Raw genomic sequence first — 25,159 nt, forward strand, 5'->3', positions numbered from 1 at the left:
TTCATAGAAAACTTATTTCAAAGAAACAGTTTCAAAGGGACATAAGGTAGAGATAAGAGACCGGAGGGAGCGGGTATCTGGTAGGAACATCTTAACTTATCATCCCTGCATTCTCTTGATACATTGTTTCAATTAACTGACCTTTATGGTGGGAATGTGTTCCCTTGGAGACATTTAGTCTCCATTGTATAGATGAAGTCATGGATTAGTAAGTCATTATGTTTATTCTTAGTTTCTGAGGACATTCAAGCAACAATTAACCATTCAACTCAACAAACAAGTTTCAAACAGGTTTCAGGGTAAAGGTTATTCAGGCCTTTATGCCGCACCTCATGAATTCTTACGTTCACTAAAAGGCATGCTAGGCAACTTATGCGCTGCTGTCGCAGGCCAGGGGGACCGGGGGCAACGCTCCGGGGAGCACTCACCGCCTTACCACAGTTTTTACAACGCGGACAGAGCCATCCCGCCACGGCTTGATGCCGGGGGTGCGGCACATTGTGAAGGACACAATGCTTCAATGACACAAAACACAAATAAATCTGAAGGCACAAATAAATCTGAAGGCAAAAAATGCATTATCATATGCATCAAAAAATCAGAAATCCCTTTTCTATGGTGAGGTAATATCTCTCTTTCTTTCTTTCTTTCTTTCTCTCTCTCTCTCTCTCTTTCCCCACATTGAGTAATCTATTATGCATTGCTGTATTTTTTTTTTAAGAAAATTTGAAGAATAGATGTTTTGTGGTTCAAAATCCTGTGGAATTTATCTGTGAATTAAACGTTGGCTTCTGCAAGTGAAATTATCAATCTGTGCATCACACTCATCTATCAGAATCTTACACAAATACAAACTATAGCTTTTAGAAACATTTTAGGCTCTGTTTGTGTTGTTCATTCAGATGGAAAACATCTTTTGTGATTGGTTCAGCAAAATGAGACTTTTGTGTCTATTAACTTCCGAAAGGCATCCTTCACATCTTTATTCCTCAGGCTGTAGATCAGAGGGTTCAGCATGGGGTTGACAACGGTGTAAAACACAGAGGCCACTTTCACTGTTTGCCGAGAGTTCTTGGAGTTGGGCACACAGTAGAGGGAGAGGATGGTCCCATGGAAGATGGTGATGGCCGTCAGGTGAGAGGCACAGGTGGAGAAGGCTTTGCGGCGCCCACTAGCAGAACGGATTTTCAGTACGGTCACAAAAATAAAAACGTAGGAAGTGAGGATGATCAGTAGTGTACTCACCTCATTGAAGGTGGCAAAGCCAAAAAGCAGCAGGTGTGGGATGCGTATATCAGAGCTAGAGACAGCGATGAGAGCAGTATATTCACAGAAAAAGTGGTTGATGATATTATGTCCAGAAAACTTTAAATGGAAAGCATAGCAGAGGAGCACCAAAGGGCCAAACATACCCCAGAGGTAGGACCCAGCCACCAGGAGGGCACAGAGCCTCTGTGACATGACCACTGTATAAAGCAGAGGGTTACAGATGGCCACAAAGCGGTCATAGGCCATCACTGCCAGCAGGAAGGACTCCGTGACCACAGCCGTGCAGGACAGGAAGTACTGCAACATGCAGCTGAAGTAGAAGATGCTCTTGTCTGCCATGACCAAGTTCTCAAGCAGCTTGGGAGTGACAATGGAAGAGTAACAAAAATCAACAAAAGAGAGGTGACTTAGAAAAAAGTACATGGGAGTGTGAAATTTCGGATTGACCTTGATGATTACTATCATCCCGAGGTTTCCGACCACGGTGATAATGTACATGATCAGAAACAAGAGGAAGAGAGGGATCTGAAGCTCTGGGTAATCTGTGAACCCCAGGAGCTCAAAGGTTGTCTCCACACTCAGATTTCTTGCAACCACGGCCATAATAACTTTTAACACGAGTGTGGTTGATGAGATTGTACCTACCAAAGAGAAGATTTATATCAAACTGAGCTGAGTTTCTGGCATTTCTTTGCATTTTTATCACAATTTAAGTGTCCATAAAAATATTTAAATTGCATGTATGTCCATCCACACATTAGCTAGTTACTAATGGTAGTAAATGTCTGTACATAAACTAGTGAATGTTCTCTGAAGAAATATCAGGTATTTGCCTCCAATAACAACATGCATTGCTAATGTATTTTCCTCATTGACACAAATCAGTTAAAATATTTAAAAGAACATGTTCCTGTTTCAATAGTAAAATAAAATAATAAAGATATCTAGAAAAAAATTATAGCAATCCACTTTTCAATTTTTATTCCAGAAAGGCTACATCTTTTGTAGAATATCCTCATTTTCTGAGGGGTTTAGAAGGTTTAATCTCTGAGTAAAGTGCACACTTTATTATGGTTTATAGTATAAGGGTTACCACCTGCTATAACCCAGGCATTGCATAGATAACTCCTAAGGGCCACAGCATTTATCAGCTAAGTGTTTTCTGAAGACCATCTACTTTCCATTCTTGTAAAAGTTTATACACTAGTATAAGGTGCATATAGATGGAATGTGAGTAAACACCCATTTTCAGGCAGGAAATGTTTTCTAATCTTTGGGAAATTATTGTTATTAATAGAGCTGAAGCCAAATATTTCCATGAGCATTAACTTTTTTTTTTAATATTCTTGGGCACAGAATTGATTAACATTTATAATGACTTAACATAAAAAGAAAAATCACAGACCCCAGTTACAATGTCAAGAAGATATTATTATTATAGTTTCATTGGACCCTGATTAAACTTACCTGCTACAGAGAAACAGGCTGCCGCCCTCCTGTTTCTCTGTAGACTGTGTATGTCTCAGGACACCAAGGCACTTACATCTGACTCTGTAGCCCTGGGGACTCAAACTCTGGAGAATCACTAGCAACTCATTCCTCACAAGCATCAAAACAGGTAATTAAGCAAATGCCATGTTTTTTGTACTGTGTTTAATAACTGGAATTTCCTTTAAATTACATAGTAAAATTGCAGGATAACATTAGCTACCACCCAATTAAAATGTCCCCAGAAATTTAAAAAAGAAACTAAAATAAAACTAAGATATTGCCTCATCTACTCCAAAATTTAATGGACCCCTTTGGATTCTGTAGGCAGTAGATACTGATGTAGATAATACTCCAGTATATTTACAAAATGACACCCAAAGTGATCAATTTAGAGTAGGTTCTCAAGCAAGAATAATAATGTAATAAGGCCAGCCTACCAAGCAAACTGCTGTGCTATTTAGGCCATGTGACTCAGCACTTATGGTTGTCCTTGAAGTCTTTATGGCAGACAGTAGTTTTGTAGAACTTTGAATAGACTTTTACGGTGAATTACAGATAGGCCCTTAGGATTTTAAAGCAAAGCCACAACTTCCTCTGTGCACAACTCTTCTCCTTTTGATAAACAGCTTGTGACTTCTTAATAAACTCTGGTAGAGACAGAATGATTGAAAAGTACCATGATATCTATGTTCCCATCATAAATAGAGTGTTGCCTATCCTACTAATCTATACAATTAGGCAGGACAGCAGTTGACAGAACTCTTATTCCAGGAGATGCATGTAAATTATATGAGCAATGGTACAACCATGGTTTATGCTCTTGCTATACTGCTTCCATCTTCGAAGCCTAAACTCACACCTCACAAGACATTCACTAAGACAATTTGAATAAGGAACAAACATAGGTCCCTGATTCTCTGATGGTTCTCCATGATACACTGTGAAATGCTGGCATGAAGCAATGGCAGGTAAGTGCAGGGGCAGCATTGTAGTCCTGCTCTGAGGTGGCCCAGAAAGATAGCAATGAACAAAAGTTCTTCTTGCATTTAGAAATTCAGAAAGTGTCCTTGCAACATTGGGAGCATCTATTGAAACTTAGTCATGGCAGAAGCTGTGTAGCAATTCCTTAGATGGGTGGAGTAAAGTCATCCTGAATGTGTCATGTGAGTATACACTAAGTCTGCAACTAATAATATACATTATTGTCTCTCCAATAAATTATGAGACATAGAATTTGTGGGTCCAAAGTTTAAATAGGAATGACTTATCTACCTATTATTCTTAATGAGCCATTAGCTAAATCTTTACTTCCCATATGTGAATCTATGAGCTGTAGGAGGTTAGAGGTCTTATCCATCAGAAGAGTTGGGCTTTCAGGAGAGAAAAATTCATTATATTGGAATTGTGACTTGCTTGGTCAAGAAAACATGGCAATGGTGTTGTGAACTTTCTAATTTGAAGCTCCAAAATGCTTCTCCTTTCTCATTGAACATTTCTCTGAGATCACCGCTAAAGAAAGCCAGTGTAACCTGCTATTGGATGAGAGACCACTTGGGACAATACCCAGACACCAGAGCCAACAACCAACGCCATGGCACAAGAGTGAACCCAAGTGAGACCAGCAGAGGAAGCACTGAGTCAGCCCAAAGGATGGTAGAAATTGACAAATTGTTTTTACCCTCCAATCTAGACTGTAGGGGTGTTTCTTCTTCAGCAAAAACAAATACAATATATTACAACTTACAATTTCAGTATATTAATCTGTTTACAAAATTAGATGCAATATTCATACTTCCTGTAAAGTCACATCCACATGCTGAGATTTGAGCATGTGGCTGATTCCAGATGCATCAGTTACCCTGGGCAACCAAACAGATGTGTGTGCATGTGTGCACACATGTGTGTACATATTTACGTATATATGTAAACATATATAAGTAAAAATCAGAATGCAAAGAAGACTGTGTAAATCAATTTCAATTCTCAACTTCATCCTACATAAATGGTTTATGCGTGTGTATATGGAGAACACAGATATAATTTCCAAAAATCTGGATGAACAAAAAGCATTTTCATACCCCAAATGTCCATTGATGTGGTGGTATTTTCATAAAAATATTTTGTCACAGATGTGTTGTGGGTTCTTTATGTGTGTGAGTTAAAAACAAATATAGCCCCAAACAAGCCATTTTCAGCCACTCTGTGTCCCAGGGAATCTTGCATACTAGAACAAGTAATAATCATTTTCTGCCTTAATGGAATGAGATTGTATGTCTATAACACATTTTAACACTTTATGTCAATTAGACCATTTTCTTTAATTTTGTCACTACTGTCAATATGTAACTGAACATTATTATACATTTCTTTTGGGAAGAATGTACTTGAGTTTCTCCAGAGCAGTGATTTGGCACAATTTTTCATATCACAGTATATATTGAAAATATTATCTGTATGATACACACAGATAAAATTATTTGCTTCATATTTACCACTAGTTTATTTACTGTCTTTCAACTTTTTACGGATATTTCTATATTGTAGATGTCGATCTTTTGTCAATTAAATGTGTAACACAATTTTTCTCTCGTTTGCATGCTTCCTTTTTCAACATGTTGATGGTAGGTGTTCTAACCTTAATTAGCAATAATCGCACCTTGGATAAACCTCATTGGCTACGTTACTGCCACTGTTCAAAGCTTAACTTTAAGGTAGCTACATTTATTTTGTTTTCTGTGTCTTCAGAATTTCCTCTAGTCTAATATTTTGAAGAAACTCTCCTTCATAATATTAAGAGAAGACAGCTCTTACTAGGATTCCTGTTGAATTCATTAATGTGTGGAGTCTTTAATACAGAAAACAATATGTTGCTTATGGACATATTTCCACAGATAGTTTTGCTTATATCTAAGATCTGACATCACCTTTCTCCTGAGCCATGTATAATTTGTCTTGAAACCTAAAAAGTAAAAGTGAGATGCTATACTTTAGGAATGTGAGCAGTAAATCATCATTTCAGTCTTTCCTATGAACTAAAATTATCCCTCGGCCAATGTCAAAAACAATTGTACCAGAAACACGGGGAATGATCCACAAGTATTCTGAAACTTAAGCCAGCTATGAACAAACTTCTCTCATAGATATGAACCAGTATATGTTCAATGCAGATATATTATTAATTAATTATATCCAGAAGCCTGCATGTTGGAGTTTCTGAGACCAGGTTATCCAAAGGAATCAAACTGTCTGAAATATTAACTACAATATTAAAGAAGCTTCTCAGATTTTGTAAAATCTCAATTAAACTGAAAAGGAAAAGATCTCTAAATTAAAAAGATAAAGAATATGTAAAAATATGAACTGTATGGGACCTACAGTGAGAACAGGGCATCAGAGAACAGATCACACGTGCAGGTGTAACACGGTGCTGGTGGACAGAGCACAGCTCTGGGACTCAACTGTGTACAGCTCCCCTGTCCTACTAGCTTCCATCTGGCTTACTCTTGGAAGATTTTGTCTGCAAAGTTTTAAGTAATGCAAATAAATTATTTAACAGGCAGAATATATATATATATGAAGTATTGCACAAGGATCATGAAAATATGATATTACTAATTTAAACGTTATTTTAATATTTTACTTGTTATGATGGTTATGTAATTATTAAAATCTTGAAATTAAAATCTAGTGTAGGTGGTAGAAATAAGGAGTTTGTTTTAAAGCATCTCTAATGACTTTACACCAATTGAATTTTATCCCCACCAAAAGAAAAATATATATATATATAACCAACTTTGAGTCACATTATCTGAAAAACGTGTACATTGGTAATTGGTCAGAATTATGGTAAAGCTATTTGTGATCTCTGGTTGACAACCAAGAAAGATTAGAATACAAAGTCAGTTTCCTCTGTGTTTAGTAATTGCTTACACTCTCACATATATACGACAAGACTCTATATACCTTTATAGTGTAAAAGGCAGTTAAGCTTTATTTGACATGAACATGGTAACTCTGGGAAAACAATTACTATTTAATCAGTAAGGTGACAGAAGTCAACAACATCAGGTGCCTACACTGTACATGTCCGGGGTTGTATGAACAAACCATGACAAGCAAGAGATAAACACAGATAACATCCAGATTCCTTTTTCGAACTCAGTCCCACACTTGAATAATCAGTTTAGATAACTGAATCAATTTAATCACAACTATGAATGACAGAAAAAAAATCATTGTATGCAGAGATAAAAGTTCAATCAAGTAATTATTGATATTAAAAAGCAAAACAATTGTACAAACTTTCTGAAATGAAATAGATCAATCTCCACTGTGTTAATAAATAGGCAATCAACTTGGACATGTCACTTTCTGAGAATGCTGAGATTCAGTGAGATTGTTTTTTTTTTGTTTGTCTGTTTTTGTTTTTTGACTCCTATCTAATCTTTCTGGAACATACATAAAATCAACATTCACACGGGATATATGGTGTCAAGTTTAAAGTCCCTTTCTATAGTATAAGAAATGTATAGAAGGTTCTTAGGGGAAAAGGAACAAAGAACTTATTAGGTCCTGACAGATGGTACCCAGTCTGTCACGACTTGTTCTTCCAAAGGCACACCACTACTCAGCTATGGCTTTTGAGCTTTCCCCTGTAACTCTAAAATTCTCATTGCTAAAATTAAGTTGAAAGATATTTTTTAAAACTGATTTGTTATAACAATATATAAATTGAGAGGTTAAGATTTAATAGTCTGATATTTTCTTGTTACTTATGTTTCCTAGGTTTACCTAAAATATCAGCAATCTAGTGGCTTTAAGCAATAGAAATTTCTTTTCTCACAATTCTTGAAACCCGAATCTGAAACCAATATAAGGTGATAAGACTATGCTACCTCTGAAAATGAGGGGAGCGTTCTTCTTTGTCCCCTGGATCCTGTCTACAAACTGCAAAGTGGCTTCCGTGTTCACAACGCCTTCCCCACTCTGTACCTCTGTGTCTTCACTGGCTGTCTCATCTAGGGACATACTCATTGGATTTAGGTCTTACCATGATACCCTCGGATCTCATCTTAATCTTTACACAATTTCATCTACAAAGATTTTATTTCCAAGTAAGGTCACTTCTAACCTTCTGGGTGGACAGAAATAGTTTAAGAAACAATATTCATCTCACTTTGTAACGTTTGTTTTACTTCACATCCGGTTCACACTTTCTCTGAACATTGAAGTAAAAAAAAATAAACAATCAAATAAATTCTTTTTGCAATATATTTAAAACTCTGGTGATTAACTAATTAATTTGACTCATCCTCTCTACTAGAAACATTAAACATATCTTAATATAATCAATCTGATTCCTTTGGGGGATATAAGTGCTCAACATAATTGTGCTGGGTGATTCATCAGCTTCCTGACACTCTCTTTCACATCTTTGTTCCTGAGGCTATAGATCAAAGGATTCAGCATGGGGATGATGACTGTATAAAATACAGAACCCACTTTGACAATGAGCCAGGATTTCTTAGAGTTGGGTACACAGTAAAGGAACAGGACAGTCCCATGGAAAATGGTGATGGCAGTCAGGTGGGAAGCACAAGTGGAGAAAGCTTTCTGGCGCCCACCAGCAGAAGGCATTCTCAGGATAGTGACAAAGATGAGGATATAAGTACTGAGGATGATTCCCAGGCTACTGACCTCATCAAACATGGCGATGACAAAACACAGTACTTGGCTGATGGAAGGGTCAGAGCAGGAGACAGAGACGATGACAGAGTGCTCACAGAGGAAGTTATTGATGATGTTAGAGCCACAGAAGGATAATGTCAAGAGAAAATAGGTGAGTGTGAGGGAGCAGACTATTCCCCATGTGTAGGGCCCTGCCACTAAGGATGCACAGAGCTTTGGGGACATGACCACTGTGTAGAGCAGAGGGTTACAAACTGCCACAAACCGGTCATAGGCCATCACGGACAACATGAAGGTCTCTGCCACTGCTAATACACAAGCCAAGAAAAACTGCATGATGCAGCCTGTGAAGGAGATGGTCCTGTCTTCCACAATCAAGTTTTCTAGCAATTTGGGTGTCACTGTGGTGGAATAGCATAAATCTATAAATGACAAGTGGCTGAGGAAATAGTACATGGGGGTGTGGAGTTTGGGGTTGATCCTGATGATCACGATCATGCCCAGGTTCCCCAGCACAGTGACCATGTAGACGGTCAGGAACACCAGGAACAGGGGCAGCTGGAGGTCGGCGTATTCAGAGAAGCCCAAGAGGGTAAAGGTGGCTCCAGAACTCTGATTTCCTTCTCCTAACTGCATTGTTGTTGAAAATCTGAAATAATGAAAATAAAAGCAATAATTATCTAGTAGCATATTTGTATAATATTTAACATATCTCAGACATTGCACCAAAACATTAAAACATATTAATTGAAATATGCAGACAAAACAATGAATTATAAAAACAAGTAGCCCCATAGTTTTGATATAAACAAGGTGATTCATATGTGAGTTAAGGAATTGGTTTGAAGTTAGACGGCTTGTTAAGGTTAGACAACTTAGGATCAAGTTGATCCTGAGTAGCAGAACTTGAAGTATAGTGGCCCCTCCATGCCACTAGGAATGTGTTTCCAGATTCCCAGTGAACCCCTGAACCACAGTTAGTAACAAGTACTGTATGTGCTATGTTTTTTTTCCTGTTTGTATAAACCTATGATAAAGCTTTATAAATTAGGCATGATGAGAGATTATCATAACAAATAATAAAATAGAATAATTATAAAAAAATCAGCATCACTGTTTGTAAATGTTAGGGCCATTAGTAATTAAAATAAGGGTCACTTGATCACAGGCATGTTGTTGTCCACTAGTCCAATCAACGACCCAAAGATATCACTGCACACAAAATGAATTATTTATTAATTAAGGGAAGACTGGAGGCTCTCTCAGGCCCACAATGATTGTTCATCTTTATTCACTGTATTATATATCCAAACTCATCAGATAAGAATAAGTAAGAATAAAGAACAAAAGCATTAATTGAGACTGCTATAAAAATTTCTGCTCAGCATAAATGTTGTAAAGCACGTACACGTCATTTCTAAGTCTGAAGCATATAACTTAAAGATAAACTACAAGGACACCAGGCTGTCTGTTCTGTTCACCCACCTCCCTAAAAGTTAAGTGAAACTTTTGTGTAATTTGAAGTTAGGGAATGAAGAGCAACAGTTCAGCTCCAGACAGGTGCTAAATCTCCAGCTACGACTTGGCGGGGACCTCAGAGATTCCTTTCTCAAGGCCTTTACAGCAAGCAAGGAGGAATTAACCCCTGCGTCTTGCTTATGGACAAAAATGGAATTTTCTCTTCCCAGGTTCTCATACTTCAAGGAGCACATATGAGACAAAGCCACCTTTCTGGGGTGCAGAAAACTGTGCCCCTTCACAGGCATATGATGCAGTGATGGTCGTTATGATAAAGGTGATGGCTACAAGTGACTAAGTGACTTAGATAAGCTGGACAAAGGGATAATTAAAGTCCCAAGCAGGATGGACACTGTGAGATTATATCACACTACTCACAGTGGGGCATGATTTAAAACTTCTGAATTGTTTGCTACTAGAATTTTCCATTTAGTATTTTTCACTTGTAGTCGACCATAGGTAACTATGACAACTCAGGAAGTGAAACCATGAATAAGGGGCTACTACTGTAGTTTTCTTTAGGATGGATAGAAAATTCTACAGTGTTTCAGAAACATTATTTTCACAGTTCCATTGTTCTGATGGTCTCTGCTTTTTAATACCGCTAATACAGCAATGAATATAAATTTACCACTAAAACATAGAAAGGAGAGATTAGGAAAGGTAAAATGTTAGAAGGGATGATGCTGTCACAGTTATCTCCTCAGACTTAGCCTCCCTTGGGCAGTCAGCTTCTATGAGGCATCAAAGAAATATTTTAGATTTGAAACTATATTTGGATGTTTAAGAAAATACAGCATTGGATATCTGCAGTTTTTCTGATTGATTCTATTGATTCTTATTGATTTGCTTTCCAAACAACTGTAGCAACATGCTAAAATGATGAAGGTACATCTTGCTTGACATGTTCTTTTCTTTGTTTCTTTCTTAAATTTTTTCTCACTTAGTTTCACTCATGCTCTTAACATAGTCATCTAGACCCCTTTTTCATTATCTATTCATTGTCTTTTAACTTATTATTTTTTAATCTTATCACTTTATAAACATATTCTTTTATTAAATATTCATCAAATATCTGAATTGGAAAGTAACATAAAATATGATTTGTCCAAGCCTTCCATTGTTCTTTAGAGCAAGGTGGAGAATATGTTAAAAATCTCAGTGCTTACACAATGACCCTCATACTTTGCAGTGACAAGAACTTCGCCACCATAGGTATCTCAGAGGGGTTTTGAACGAAGCTATATATGAGATTATCTAGTTCCGAGTAACACAATCTATACTATATTGTAAATGTTATTTTTTGAATGCATAAGTATCTAAAATTCATAAGCAACTCAAAGCCACAAGTCTTTTTAATCATTTAATAATTAATTTAAAAATAATTTGAGTCAATAACATGCATAGTTCTGAATTATTCATATTAATTAAAGACTATGAGTGTGACTACCTCAGGGAAAGACATTGTTTTTGTCTGACCAGTTCAAAGCAGAAAGAAACTTTTATCTCCTTTGTAGCTAAACGTGATATCTGATACTCAGGGAAAAAAAGCACAATTCTTTCATAAAGGAAAGGGGAAGACAAACAGCTCATGACAGCACAGCAGCGTGCAGGAGGTGTGGTCTTTGGAAACACAGATTTAATTTTGATTTCAGGCTTTGTCATTTTCTGTGTGAACTTTCATCAGTTACTCAAATTTTTGGAGCCTGAGCTTTTGATCAATTAGATGAGAACAATTCGAACAGGATGGTACATGTGTCATAGGTATGTAGAATTTCATTGAGAACTGATGCTAATGAACTCTTCTCACAGGCTGACAAGTGTGAAGTCAGGAAATGTAGACTGTTCTCTTTCTCACTGCTTTTAATTTTTAGAATTTTTTTGCTTTAATTTTTTTTACTCATACATATACCATGGCTAACTGATTTTATCTTGCAATTGTTACATCATTATAAAATATCTACAAAGCAGATCAAGGGCCAAGGGGGCAGCAGTGGGCGTGTGAGCACAGCTGAAAATATCAAAGTTTAATTTGGCACATTTTTCTCTATCTCCTTTGGTCCCCTTTGCCAGGGATTCTAATTCACTAAGAATCACCCTTCAATAAATTTTCTCCATTTTCCCTTTGCTGTCTCACAATTATCTGACCCTTTCTGGTGTTCTGTTTCTCATCTCCAGGTTTATGTCTATGGAAGATTTACCAAACGGCCATTGTTACTCCAGTAGATTATGGGAGCAGAGACACAGCCGCCTTCCCTGGAGTGCTCCTACCCACAGTGTGAGATCATTCATCCCTCAAGTTTTGTGGTTATTATGGCAATCTTGTACTAGAAAATTTCAGTTGTTCTCTATAGTTTTATTATCAAATCAACATTTCTGTGTTTGTTTTACTTAAAGCCTTACCATAGCTACTCCGCTGTATCAACTTTCTATATTCACACCAGTATTCTTACTTAATAATGGACAACAATTCTCATTTTTTTGGCTTATTTGATTTATATTTCCTGTTACCTGGATATCCTTTTTTTTCTAATACATTGATGCAGAATTTTCAATACATAAAACATTAGATGAAAATCAATATCTCAGAGTAGCATTCCTTTTTTGTTACTCCATCAATACCTTCTACATTCTTGGCTTACTTATAGGCATTATTATCAGGAAGTGAAAATGCAAGGATATATTCTGTTCACTATTACTTTATGCTTATTCTTCTTTTTTTTTCTACAAGATTTTGAGAGGTTCTAGATTTGACATGCATAATATTCCTTATTTTTTTTCCAGTGTGACAGTTCTATGCTAGGCATATGGTTGATACTTTGGAAGCAAAAATCAGGATTGATGCCACAGAGAAAAATGACGATATCAGAGCCAATAAACTGAACCTTTGGGAAGACAGACTTTGTAGATCTGGCAAACTGAATTGAGTTTTCCACTTCACTGTCCCCCAAATGAAAGTAAGACAATAGAAGAATGAATACATCACCCCTCTGAAACCAACTCACCCAAAAATCCTACTCGTTTTTGTTAGTAGTCTCCAAGAAGTACCCAGTCAGAACTTAGGTATTATTTAAGATACAAAATTGGTATATAAAGCAGTAGTCCACATAAATTTCAATTAATGTTTCAGGAATATATTTCTTTCTTAATACATAGCAAAATCAAGGAAAGAGGCAAGAGAAGAAAAGGTTGGTGAGCTGATTCTGAATCCTCAGAACAAAATGCAGGGATTATGTATGCCTCCGTAACCTTGGGGATTTAGACTCAAGAGAACATTTACCGAACTTCAGAGAATGTTTTCTGAAGTATTGACTGTTAGATCACAAAGTCAGAAAATAGATTAAATGTCTTCCCATGTGGCATTTTTGGCAAAATGTAATTTCTTGTAAATCACAGGAGATAAATACCTCATCAAGTTTATTTCATTAATTTTTCATAGAATTTTTTTACTATAGAAACTATACAAATTTCCATAGAAAACATGTTAACAAAGGAAATGGAAAGTCAGTGAGAATGAAACAATGAACAGATAACTGTTGATAACTATTGTATTAGTTTTCTGGCTATATATAGTGAATGTGTTTTGAGGCATATAAACAGTAAAATGTGCATTCTTGATTTTTAAATTTTGTATAAATAATCTTCTTTGTCTTTTGAACCATGATTCAGTTCATTGAAAAAAAAATATTTATTTATTTATTTATTTATTTATTTTTGTTGTTGCAGTTTTTGGCCAGGGACATGTTTGAACCCACCACCTCCAGTGTGTGGTGCCAGCACCCTACTCCTTCAGCCACAGGCACCGCCCCATTGAAAGCAATTTATATTTCCTTTTGAAAATGATCAGGCTATACTTCCAACCTCATATTCATATAATTAAGTCATGAAATAACATTGTATCCATGCTTTCTTAAAATAACAAATTTATAAATTCAAATGTTAAAATAATAAAGGAATTAAATTATATATTGATTTTACAAAATGAAAAAGAATTATGTTGAAAATATTCAATATCCACTCAATAAACAACCATAACACGGACAAATAAAATAAACAAAGCAAACATCACCAAGGCACATACTCATCAGAAGGGTGATAGTCAAAATGAAGAAGAAAATTCTACAAACTGTGAAATGAATGCATCAAATAACTTACAAAGGAAAACCTATTAGACTAACCATAACCTTCTCAGCCCAAACTTTACAAGCCAGAAGGGATTGGGGTCTGATCTTCTATCTTCTTAAACAGAAATAATTGTCAGCCAAGAATTTATATCCTCTAAAATTAATTTTCATAAATGAAAGAGAAACAGATTTTCCCAGAAAAGTAAACAATAAATAATAATAGCAAATTATAGTAAACAATAATAAGAGAATTTGTGCCATTAGACCTGCCCTAAATGAAATATTTAAGAGTGCTCTCAGCACAAAAAAGAATGGTTGCTACTTACTCATCAATGTAAAAACACTCACAAGTAAAAATTACAGCTCTTATAAAACAGTGACACGGAAGAGATTACAAGGCAAATATTAAAAATCCACATGTTGACTATAACAGCATCTCACTTATCAACATTGAATGTGAGTAGTCTAAATGGCCCACTTAAAAGACATAGATTAGAAGAATGGGTTAAAAGAATAACTTAAATTCCACTGACTCTAATAATCCCCTTCAACTCATATAAAGTCTCATACACTCAGGGAAAAGGCGGGTGGGAAAAAAATGTTCCAGGTGATGGAAACCAAAATGCAGATAACACAGATTTTAAACCAATGACTGTTAAAGAAAAGACAAAGACGATCTACTAGACTTCAGAAAATAAATAAATAGAGAAGTGAAGAATTCCTGTACTCAGTGACAGAACTAGACAAATCATGAAGTCATAGAATCAACAAAGATGGATTTAAATAAGACCTAGAAGTAGACCAAACAGATGTTTACAGAAAATTCTGCCAAGAACTACACAATTCGCATTATTCTCATCAGTGTGAGGAACATTTCCCAAAACAAAACATCTGCTCATCTACAAAATAAGTCTCAGCAATTTATTTCAAGACAGGGTCTTACACCATTACCTGGGCTGGTGTACAGTGGGATTATCACAGCTCACTGTAAACTCAAACTTTTGGCTCAAGCAATCCTCTGGCCTCACCCTCCAAGTAGCTAGAAATAGAAGAGGCACATGCCAACACAGCTAGCTAACTTTTCTATATTTTATAGAGATGGAGTCTCTCTCTTGCTCATGGTGGTCTTGAACTCCTAGGCTCAGGAAATTCTTCTACCTAGGCCTCTCAGAGTGATAGGATTACAGACAAGAGCCACTGAGAGTGGGCACAAACTTATTTAAAGAAATCAAAACCATACCGTGTATCTTCTCAGACTACATTCAGATAAAAATAGAAATCAATTACAGCATAAACTCTCAAAACTACACTAATACATGGAAGGTAAACAATCTGCTGCTCATTGAGCTTTGAGTCAATAGTAATTTAAATTGAATGACAATAGTAACACAAGCTAACAAATTCTCTGGTATACAGGAAAGCAGTGATAAGAGGGACGTACATAGCATTAAATGCCTAAGTCAAAAAGATAAATCACAAGCTAGCAACATAATGCCATGACTCAGGGAATAATAAAAAGAAGAAGAAACCAAACCCACACTTGCAAAAGATGAGAAACAACAAAAGACAGAGTAGAACTATGACAAGAAGGCTAAAAGCACACCTGTCAAGAACATTATTGGCAGGGATGCCTCCTGTAATCAAGGCAATCCACTCATAGGAAAGCAGATTTGGTCATATAAGTGTCTCAGAACTTGGAAAGATGGAAAATGTGATTTTAAAAGTTGTTTTACATTTAAATATTTGATTGGATTTAATTTAATGATCATTATCTGTAAATTAAATAATGTCAATATGAAGCACCAAGCTTTGGTGTAATGTATTTAAATCACATAACATAATACCATATTACAAAAATTGTATTAACACGCTTTAATGAAATCAATAATTTTAAATTTGAAACAAATTGTATTGTTTTAAACAAGTTGTATTCATGAGGAATTATGACAGATGGGCATAATCATCATACAAAGTGATTTGAGGAAGTCTTTGAGGTAATGTTCCCAGGTTTTAAAAACTATGGGGCAGAGAAATACAGCTGAATGGAAATCTCTATTTGCATGAACACCTAATTCACGAACAACCTACACAAGCAAGCAACTTCAGAAGAACCACATATCAGCTCCCCATGTGGTACCACAGGGAGTCTACAAGAGTCACAGAATCCCTGGGATTGGGGGAAATCCCAGTGCTGATACAGCTATAGTAGTCAGGGACTTTGACTAGGACACTCAATTCTCTATCAGTACACAGAACATCTTCTGAAGAAGAATGAGTTCAAATAACCCTGGACTGTGAATGTTAGAATAAATACCTAACTCTTCTATCTCCAGACATTAAAGAGTATTCACAAACATCAAGGACATCCAGGAAGATGTGATGTCACCAAATGCACTAAATGAGGTACAGTGACCATGCAGGACTGATGGAGATAGAATGTTCAGACAAAAAAATTCAAAATAACTGTACTGAAGAAGTTCTAAGAACATCAAAGTAACACAAAGAAGGAATTGAGAAGTCTATGAGACATTTTAAAAAAACATCAGTATAATAAAAAACAAGCAAACACAAACCCAAGCAGAAATTGTAGAGCTTAGGATTTCAATTAAGTAAGTCAGAAATCAGCAGAGTTTCCCAATAGCAGAACTGACTCAGTGGAAGATACAATTAGTAAGGGTATTTGAAAAAACTACAGCCAGAAGAGAAAAAAAAAAGAAAAAATAAGAAAAAAGCATGCTTACAACATCTGGAAAATACAAATTTCAGAGTAATTGATCTTGAAGTGTAGATAAAAAGACAGATTGGGGTAGGAAGTTTATGAAAGGAAATAACAACAGAGAACGTTCCAAACCTACAGCAAGATACAATATTCAGATATAAGAATTTGAGAAAGTGAGAAAAAGCACACAAAAAGTTGTTGCTTAAACCCAACAGTCACTTATTACTTGTGACACTACTGCAGTGATCATCATAGTTCTGCTGATCTTATCCTGGCATGCTGATCTTGGCTTGCTGGTGTGTGCAATATCAGCTGATAGGTGAGATCATTCAAGAGGACTTCATACTCAAGGCTGGTAGGTTGCTAGGTGGCAGCCCAAGCAATGGCAATTTGGGCATTTTTTTTCTCATTATCATAAGCACTGGTTTGTGCTTATTCACATGACAGGTATTTTAATTTTAGAATAGTTTGGGATTTAAATTTCAATTTATTGGTAATATAGTATTATAATTTCAAAGAGAATCAGAATTTGTTTAAGTAGCATAGGTTATAATTTTTTTGTTACTCAGAGCAACAAAACTCAAGGAAAAAAAAGCAATTCCTATCAAGTATCCAATGTTTAAAACAATTTTTTTCTGATTTTTTTTTATTTTTCTGCATCCAATAATTATTTGATTCCACACTAAGTTATATTTATTAAATAAACACTTAAGTAATGAACATAAATTCCAAATAATATGAGCATTCCTCATAACTTTTTAAAGATTATATACAATTGAGGTGGAGGCAAGATTGCTGACGAGCCAGCTTTCCACAGAGGCTCCTGTCCAGAAGGAGAGTTAAAAAAACAGAAGTTTAGCAAATAAGCCGACTGTTTGAAGTTGAGCCAAGAGAGAAGGTTGAAGAACGCACATCAACCTTGCTGAGGTGAGCTGCAACCCCAAGGATACAACAAAGGGCACAAAATCCATTGCCAAGCGATGAGAATGGCTCACAGTGTACTTCCTACAAACAAACGAGCAGAATTCAAACATCCTCCCATTTTATCCCATGGGAGAGACCCTCTAAAAACTGGACCTCCCTCCCATACTAGGGTGCCATGGCACTCTCCCACCAGGCATAAAACTGTATAAACCTGTATATATTCTCTACCTGCAATTCTGATCTCCCAGCACTCCCCTCCACTCTCACCCTAAGGTCTGGAAGCCTGTCCCCCATGGAATCCAGATTCTTGGGAATTTTCTCAAGAGGTGTGGACAGGGCATGGGCTGTTGCAGGTCTGTGCTGATTCTGTGGCACAGGGGTAAGGCAAAAAGAGTGGACTGAAAGAATCGTATGGAAAGGGAGAGGCAGTGCCCCCTGGCACAGAGCAGCAGCAGTAGAAAAATAGGGCTCACACCCATGGGATATTTTGGAAGGACACTCTCTGTCTTTCTGGGAAACCAGAAAAAGCCAGGCATCTTCTCTGGTGCAGGCACTGGCAGAATACTTCTGGGATGGCAACGCAGACCCCATGGGCAAAGCGTATGCCTGAGGTGGTACAGGCCTGGGCAGAGCACAGTGGGATGGAATGTTGCAGATGCATACACAGAGATGGTATACTCCCAGGGCAGGGCTGCACCTGAACTGCTTTAGTGAGCCTAAGAAACACCCAGCCCTTAGGGGATCATAGCTGACACAAAGGCAGGACGGAAACCAAAAGCTGAGTGTAAGCTCTAATCACACCCACCCCAACACAGACTGCAGGGGAAACAGAAACACCAGCTCTGTGTAGCAGCAAAGACTGGAGCTGAGTTGCAGTTTCTGTGAATTCAAACAGTGCCTGGTCCACAGGGGAATGTATCCAGGACAGAATCACAAATTCTGTGCAAATATAAGTGTCAGCAACATCAATCAGGGGCAGGGCTGGAACTAAGTGAACCACCCCAGCTTCCATTAACCACCTGAAGTTGTCAGGCCTCAGGTTCCCCTGCTGGATGGTGGCAGAGTGTGGAGGCCTGGCTGAGGAGACATAAGATCTCTCTGTAACTCAGGCAGGCTCAAACCCCTGGAACATCTGCTCATTGGAGGGAACTGGGTCATAGCCCTACAGGGTTACCAGTGATTGGGTGGGACAGAGGTGCAAGGTGGGGAAGAAGGCATCAACTTTCCCAGACTAATGGGGTACTTCTGACTCGACAGAGCACCAGAACGAGTCATCCTCAAGATTCCAGCAGACCTCTGCTATCTAGTTGCCAGAGACGTTTTGAATTCCCTCCCTTGAGACCGGGTACTGACTGGGACAATTGATTTGGATATCTCTGACTGGACCAATCACCAAAGGACTATCCAAAGTGGTACCCTTGGTGTGTGGTTGTGGGAAGGTTTGATTTTCCTTTTCCAGTTGTTGCCCATTGAGAGTGGGGTGACTTAACTGCTGGTATTTCTCCATAGATAAGACTTCAACCCAGAGTAACTAATTCACTAGGGTAGGATAGAAACTAGCTGAAAACAAGAAAGAGCCACTTAGCCCCACCACACCAAGTAAGTCCCTAGTGTCTCAGGCCATAGCATTGTACAGGTCCTTTGCAAAGCTCTAGGGGAAAAGGTACAAACACCAGTCACAGCTCTTGGGTAAAGGCTGGTTAAACACTACTCCAGGAGCCTCCAACCCAACTTCACCTTATCTGCTCATCTAGCCAACTGGTGTAAAATAATCCTGGGGAGGAATCAGGGGAAATACTCCTGTAACATGAATAACCAGAGTAGATCAACTCCCCCAAGGAATGATTCGGTGAACACAACTGAGGATCCTATTCATAGACAAATGGCTGACATGTCAGAAATTGAATTCAGAGTTTGGATTGCAAATAAGATTAATAGAATGGAGGTAAAGTTGGAATTAGGAATTCAAGGAGCAATTCAAAAGTTGTCTCAAGAATTCAATGAATTCAAAGACAAAATCACCAAAGATTTTGACACACTGAGACAAGAATTTGTAGTACTCAAAGATCTAAGAAATACAATAGAATCCCTAAGTAACAGAATAGAGCAAGCAGAAGAATAGATTACTGATATTGAAGACAAAGCTTTTTTTTTTCTTCTTCTTCTTTTTAGGGTATAGATTTTTTTTTTTATTGTTAAATAATAGCTGTGTACCTTAGTGCAATCAAGGGGTAAAATGTGTTGGTTTCACACACAATCTGAAATATTCTCATCAAACTGTTCAATGTAGCCTTCATGGCATTTTCTTAATTATTGTATGTAGACATTTGTATTCTGCCTTTAGTAAGTTTTGCCTGTACCCATTCTAAGATGCACCATAGGTGTGGCCCCTCTTTTTACCTTCCCTCCACCCTAACCTCCCCCCTCCCTTCCCTTCCTTGGCCCTTTCCTCATAGTCTTGTGCAATAGTTGGGTTATAGCCTTCATGTGAAAGCTATAATTTCGCTTCATAGTAGGGCAGCTTTTTAATGCTCCCAAGTGCTCAAAGAGGAAGAGAAATGGAGAGCAAAACTGGATCATTCTCTCAGAGATCTTTGGGATATTTTGAAGAAAACTAATATTCACCTTACAGGAATTCCTGAAGGTGACAAAGTTGCTTTGCAAAGCACAGAGGCCCTTTTTCATGAGATTATGAAGCAGAACTTTCCAGACATGCCTAGAGATTCTGAAATTCAGATGACAGACGTTTCAGAGCTCCAGCACTACTCAACCAGAATAAGTCAACCCCAGACACATCATAATGAATTTCACTAAAGTTAACATGAAGGACAAAATTCTGAAAGCAGCCAGACATAAGAAAACTATAACCTACAAGAGGAAGAATATTAGAATGACTGCAGATATGTCTGATGAAACTTTTCAAGCTAAAAGAGGGTGGTCACTGACTTTTAATCTCCTAAAACAAAATAACTTTAAACCCAGGATCCTGTATCCAGCTAAACTGAGTTTTATTTATGATGGAGAAATTAAATACTTTAATGACATTCACATATTGAAGAAATTTACCATAACTAAACAAGCTCTCCAGGATATTCTCAGACCTATCCTCCATAATGACCAGTGCAATCCTCCACCACAAAAGTAAACTCACTCAGAGACTTTTGATCAAATTCCAACTTCCACAGTGGCAAAAGGATTAAAAATGTCCACTGGACTTTCGAAAAACTCAATACCCAAAATTCTACAGGCTTATCAATATTCTCAATTAATGTTAATGGCTTAAACTGTCCTCTAAAAAGGCACAGGTTGGTTGACTGGATACAAACCTCAGGCCAGATATCTGCTGCATACAAGAATCTCATGTTACATTAAAAGGTAAATAGAGATTCAGGGTGAAAGGATGGTCATCTCTATTTCAGGCAAATGGAAATCAGAAAAAAGCAGTTGTTGCAATTTTATTCACAGACACAATAGGCTTTAAACCAACAAAAGTAAGGAAAGCTAAGAATGGTCACTTCATATTTGTTAAGGGTAATACTCAATATGATGTGATTTCAATTATTAATATTGATGCACCCAACCAGAATGTGACTCAATTTATAAGAGAGACTCTAACAGACACGAGCAACTTGATTTCCTCCAGCTCCATAATAGTCTGAGATTTTAACACCCCTTTGGCAGTGTTGGATAAATCCTCCAATAAGAAGCTAAGCAAAGAAGTTTTAGATTTAAACTTAACCATTCAACATTTGGATTTAAAAGACATCTACAGAACATTTCATCCTAACAAAACTGAATACACATTCTCATCAGGCCATGGAACATACTCCAAAATTGGTCACATCTAGGTCAAAAGTCTACCCTCAGCAAATTTAAAAGAATAGAAATAATACTTTGCATCTTCTCAGACCATCATGGAATAAAAGTTGAACTCAGTAACAACAGGAATCTGCATACTCATACAAAAACATGGAAGCTAAATAACCTTATGCTGAATGAATCTGCATACTCATACAAAAACATGGAAGCTAGATAACCTTATGCTGAATGATAGCTGGGTCAGAGACGAGATTAAGAAGGAAATTAGCAAATTTTTGGAACAAATGATAATGAAGACTTGAATTATCAGAACCCTCACCTAAGAGGGAAATTTATAACACTGCAAGCCTTCCTCAACAGAATAAAAAGAGAGGAAGTTAACAACTTAATTGGACATTTCAAGCAACAGGAAAAGGAAGAACATTCTCATCTAAAACCCAGGAGATAAAAAGAAATAGCCAAAATTAGAGCAGAAGTAAATGAAATTGAAAACAAAAGAATTATACAATAGGTCAATAAATCAAAACGTTGGTTTTTTTGACAAGTTCGATAAAATAGATAACCACCTGGCTAACATAACCAGGAAAAAAAAGAAAGAGTAAAATCTCTAATTTCATCAATCAGAAATGTTAATGATGATATAACAATATACTCCTCAGAAATTAAAAAAATCCTTAATAAAAATTACAAGAACTTTATTCTCAGAAATTTGAAAATCTGAAGGAAATTGATCAATGCTTGGAAGCATGCCACCTTCCTAGACTTAGCCAGAATCAAGTGGGAATTTTGAACAGGCCTATATCAAATTCAGAAATAGCATCAACTATACAAAATCTCCATAAAAAGAATAGCCTGGGACCAGATGGCTTCACATCAGAATTCTACCAAACCTTTAAAGAGGAACTAGAACATATATTACTCAACCTTTTCCAAAATATAGAAAAAGAATAAATAATACCCAATACATTCTATGAAGAAAACATCACCTAGATCCCCAAACAAGGAAAAGACCCAATAAGAAAAAGGAAATTATAGACCAACATCACTAATGAATATTGATGCAAAAATATTCAACAAGATCCTAACAAACAGAATCCAGCAAAACATCAAACAAATTACACATCATGACCACGTGGGTTTTATTCCAGGGTCTCAAGGCTGGTTCAATATACATAAATCTATAAATATAATTCAGCACATAAATAAATTAAAAAACAAAGATCATATGATTCTCTCAATTGATGCAGAAAAAGCTTTCAATAATATCCAGCAACCCTTCATGATCACAGCACTTAAGAAAATTGGTATAGAAGGGACATTTCTTAAACTGATAGATGCCATCTACCGCAAACCCACAGCCAGTATCATATTAAATGGAGTTAAACTGAAATCATTTCCACTCAGATCAGGAACCAGGCAAGGTTGCCCATTGTCTCCACTGCTCTTTAATATTGTAATGGAATTTTTAGCCATCGCAATTAGGAAAGAAAAGGTGATCAAGGGTATCCATATAGGGTCAGAAGAGATCAAACTTTCATTCTTTGCAGATAATATGGTTGTATATCTGGAAAACTCCAGGGATTCTACTACAAAACTCTTAGAAGTGATCAAGGAATATAGCAGCATCTCAGATTACAAAATGAACACTCATAAATTTGTAGCCTTTATATATACCAACAGTAGTCAAGCTGAAAAAATAGTCAAGGACTCTATTCTGTTCAAAGTAGTGCCAAAGAAGATGAAATATTTGGGAGTTTACATAACAAAGGATATGAAAGATCTCTATAAAGAGAACTATGAAACTCTAAGAAAAGATATAGCTGAAGATGTTAACAAATGGAAATATACACCATGCTCATGGCTGGGAAGAATCAAAATTGTTAAAATGTCCATACTACGCAAAGTAATATACAATTTTAATGCAATCCCTATTAAAGCTCCACTGTCATACTTTAAAGATCTCAAGAAAATAATATTTCATTTTATATGAAATCAGACAAAACCTTGAATAGCCAAACAATACATTACAAGAAGTAAAAACAATGCAGGAGGAATTACTGCTACCAGACCTCAGACTATACTATAAATTGATAGTGATCAAAACAGCATGGTACTGGCACAAAAACAGAGAGGTGGATGCATGAAACAGAATAGAGAACCAAGAGATGAACCCAGATACTTATGATTATTTGATCTTCGACAAGCCAATTAAAAACATTCATTGGGGAAAAGATTCCCTATTTAACAAATGGTGCTGGGTGAACTGGCTGGTGACCTGTAGAAGACTGAAACTGGACTCACACCTCTCAGCATTAACTCATATAGACTCTTACTGGAATAAAGATTTAAACTTAAGACATGAAACTATAAAAATACTAGAAGAGAGTGCAGGGAAAACTCTTGAAGAAATTGGGCTGGGCAAATATTTTATGAGGAGGACCCCATGGGCAATTGAAACAGCATCAAAAATACACTACTTGGACCTGATCAAACTAAAAAGCTTCTGCACAGCCAAGAACACAGTAAGTAAAGCAAGCAGACAGCCCTCAGAATGGGAGAAGATATTTGCAGGTTATGTCTCAGACAAAGGTTTAATAACCAGAATCTACAGAGAACTCAAACGTATTAGCAAGAAAAGAACAAGTGATCCCATCTCAGGGTGGGCAAGAGACTTGAAGAGAAACTTCTCTGAAGAAGACAGGAGCATGGCCTCCAAACACATGAAAAAATGCTCGTCATGTTTAATCATCAGAGAAATGCAAATCAAAACTACTTTGACATATCATCTAACTCCAGTAAGATTAGCCCACATCACAAAACCCCAAAACAAGAGATGCTGGCATGGATGTGGAGAAAAGGGAACACTTCTACACTGCTGGTGGGAATGCAAACTAATACATTCCTTTTGGAAGAACATTTGGAGAACACTTAGAGATCTAAAAATAGACCTGCTATTCAATCCTACAATTACTCTACTAGGTATATATCCAGAAGACCAAAAATCACATTATAACAAAGATATATGTACCAGAACATTTATTGCAGCCCAATTCATAATTGCTAAGTCATAGAAGAAACCCAAGTGCCCATCGACCTATGAATCGATCAATAACTTGTGGTATATGTACACCATGGAATATTATACAGCCTTAAAGAAAGATGGAGACTTTACCTCTTTCATGTTTACATGGATGGAGCTGGAACATAGTCTTCTTAGAAAAGTATCTCAAGTATGGAAGAAAATGTATCCAATGTACTCAGTCTTACTATGAAACCAATTTATAGCTTTCTTATGAAAGCTGTAACCCAATTATAGACCAAGAAGAAGGGGAAGAGTGGAGGACCAGGAGGAGAGAGGGGAGGGAGAGTAATTTGTGGGGCCACACCTATGGTGCATCTTACAAGGGTACATGTGAAATTTACCAGGTGTAGAATATAAATGTCTTAACACAATAACTAAGAAAATTCCATGAAGGCTATGTTAACCAGTTTGATAAAAACATTTCAAATTGTATATATGTATATAAAACCAGCACATTGTACCCCATGATTGCATTAATGTACACAGCTATGATTTAATAATAAAAAAGATTATATACAATTGTTC

The 25,159-nt window shown here is 36.7% G+C and overlaps 2 protein-coding genes across 2 annotated transcripts; both read right to left on the reverse strand.

Moving 5' to 3' along the window:
- Positions 1-927: 927 nt before the first annotated feature.
- LOC128564334 (olfactory receptor 5D14) lies at positions 928-1,872 on the reverse strand. Its single transcript, XM_053559829.1, has one exon. It carries the CDS (start codon positions 1,870-1,872, stop codon positions 928-930), a length of 945 nt encoding a protein of 314 aa, XP_053415804.1.
- A 6,267-nt stretch (positions 1,873-8,139) lies between these two features.
- On the reverse strand, positions 8,140-9,084 carry LOC128564335 (olfactory receptor 5D13-like). The gene has a single exon (XM_053559831.1). It carries the CDS (start codon positions 9,082-9,084, stop codon positions 8,140-8,142), a length of 945 nt encoding a protein of 314 aa, XP_053415806.1.
- Positions 9,085-25,159: the final 16,075 nt, after the last annotated feature.

This window comes from Nycticebus coucang, chromosome 14 (assembly GCF_027406575.1).
Source record: "Nycticebus coucang isolate mNycCou1 chromosome 14, mNycCou1.pri, whole genome shotgun sequence".
In the NCBI taxonomy this organism is placed as follows: Eukaryota; Metazoa; Chordata; class Mammalia; order Primates; family Lorisidae; genus Nycticebus; species Nycticebus coucang.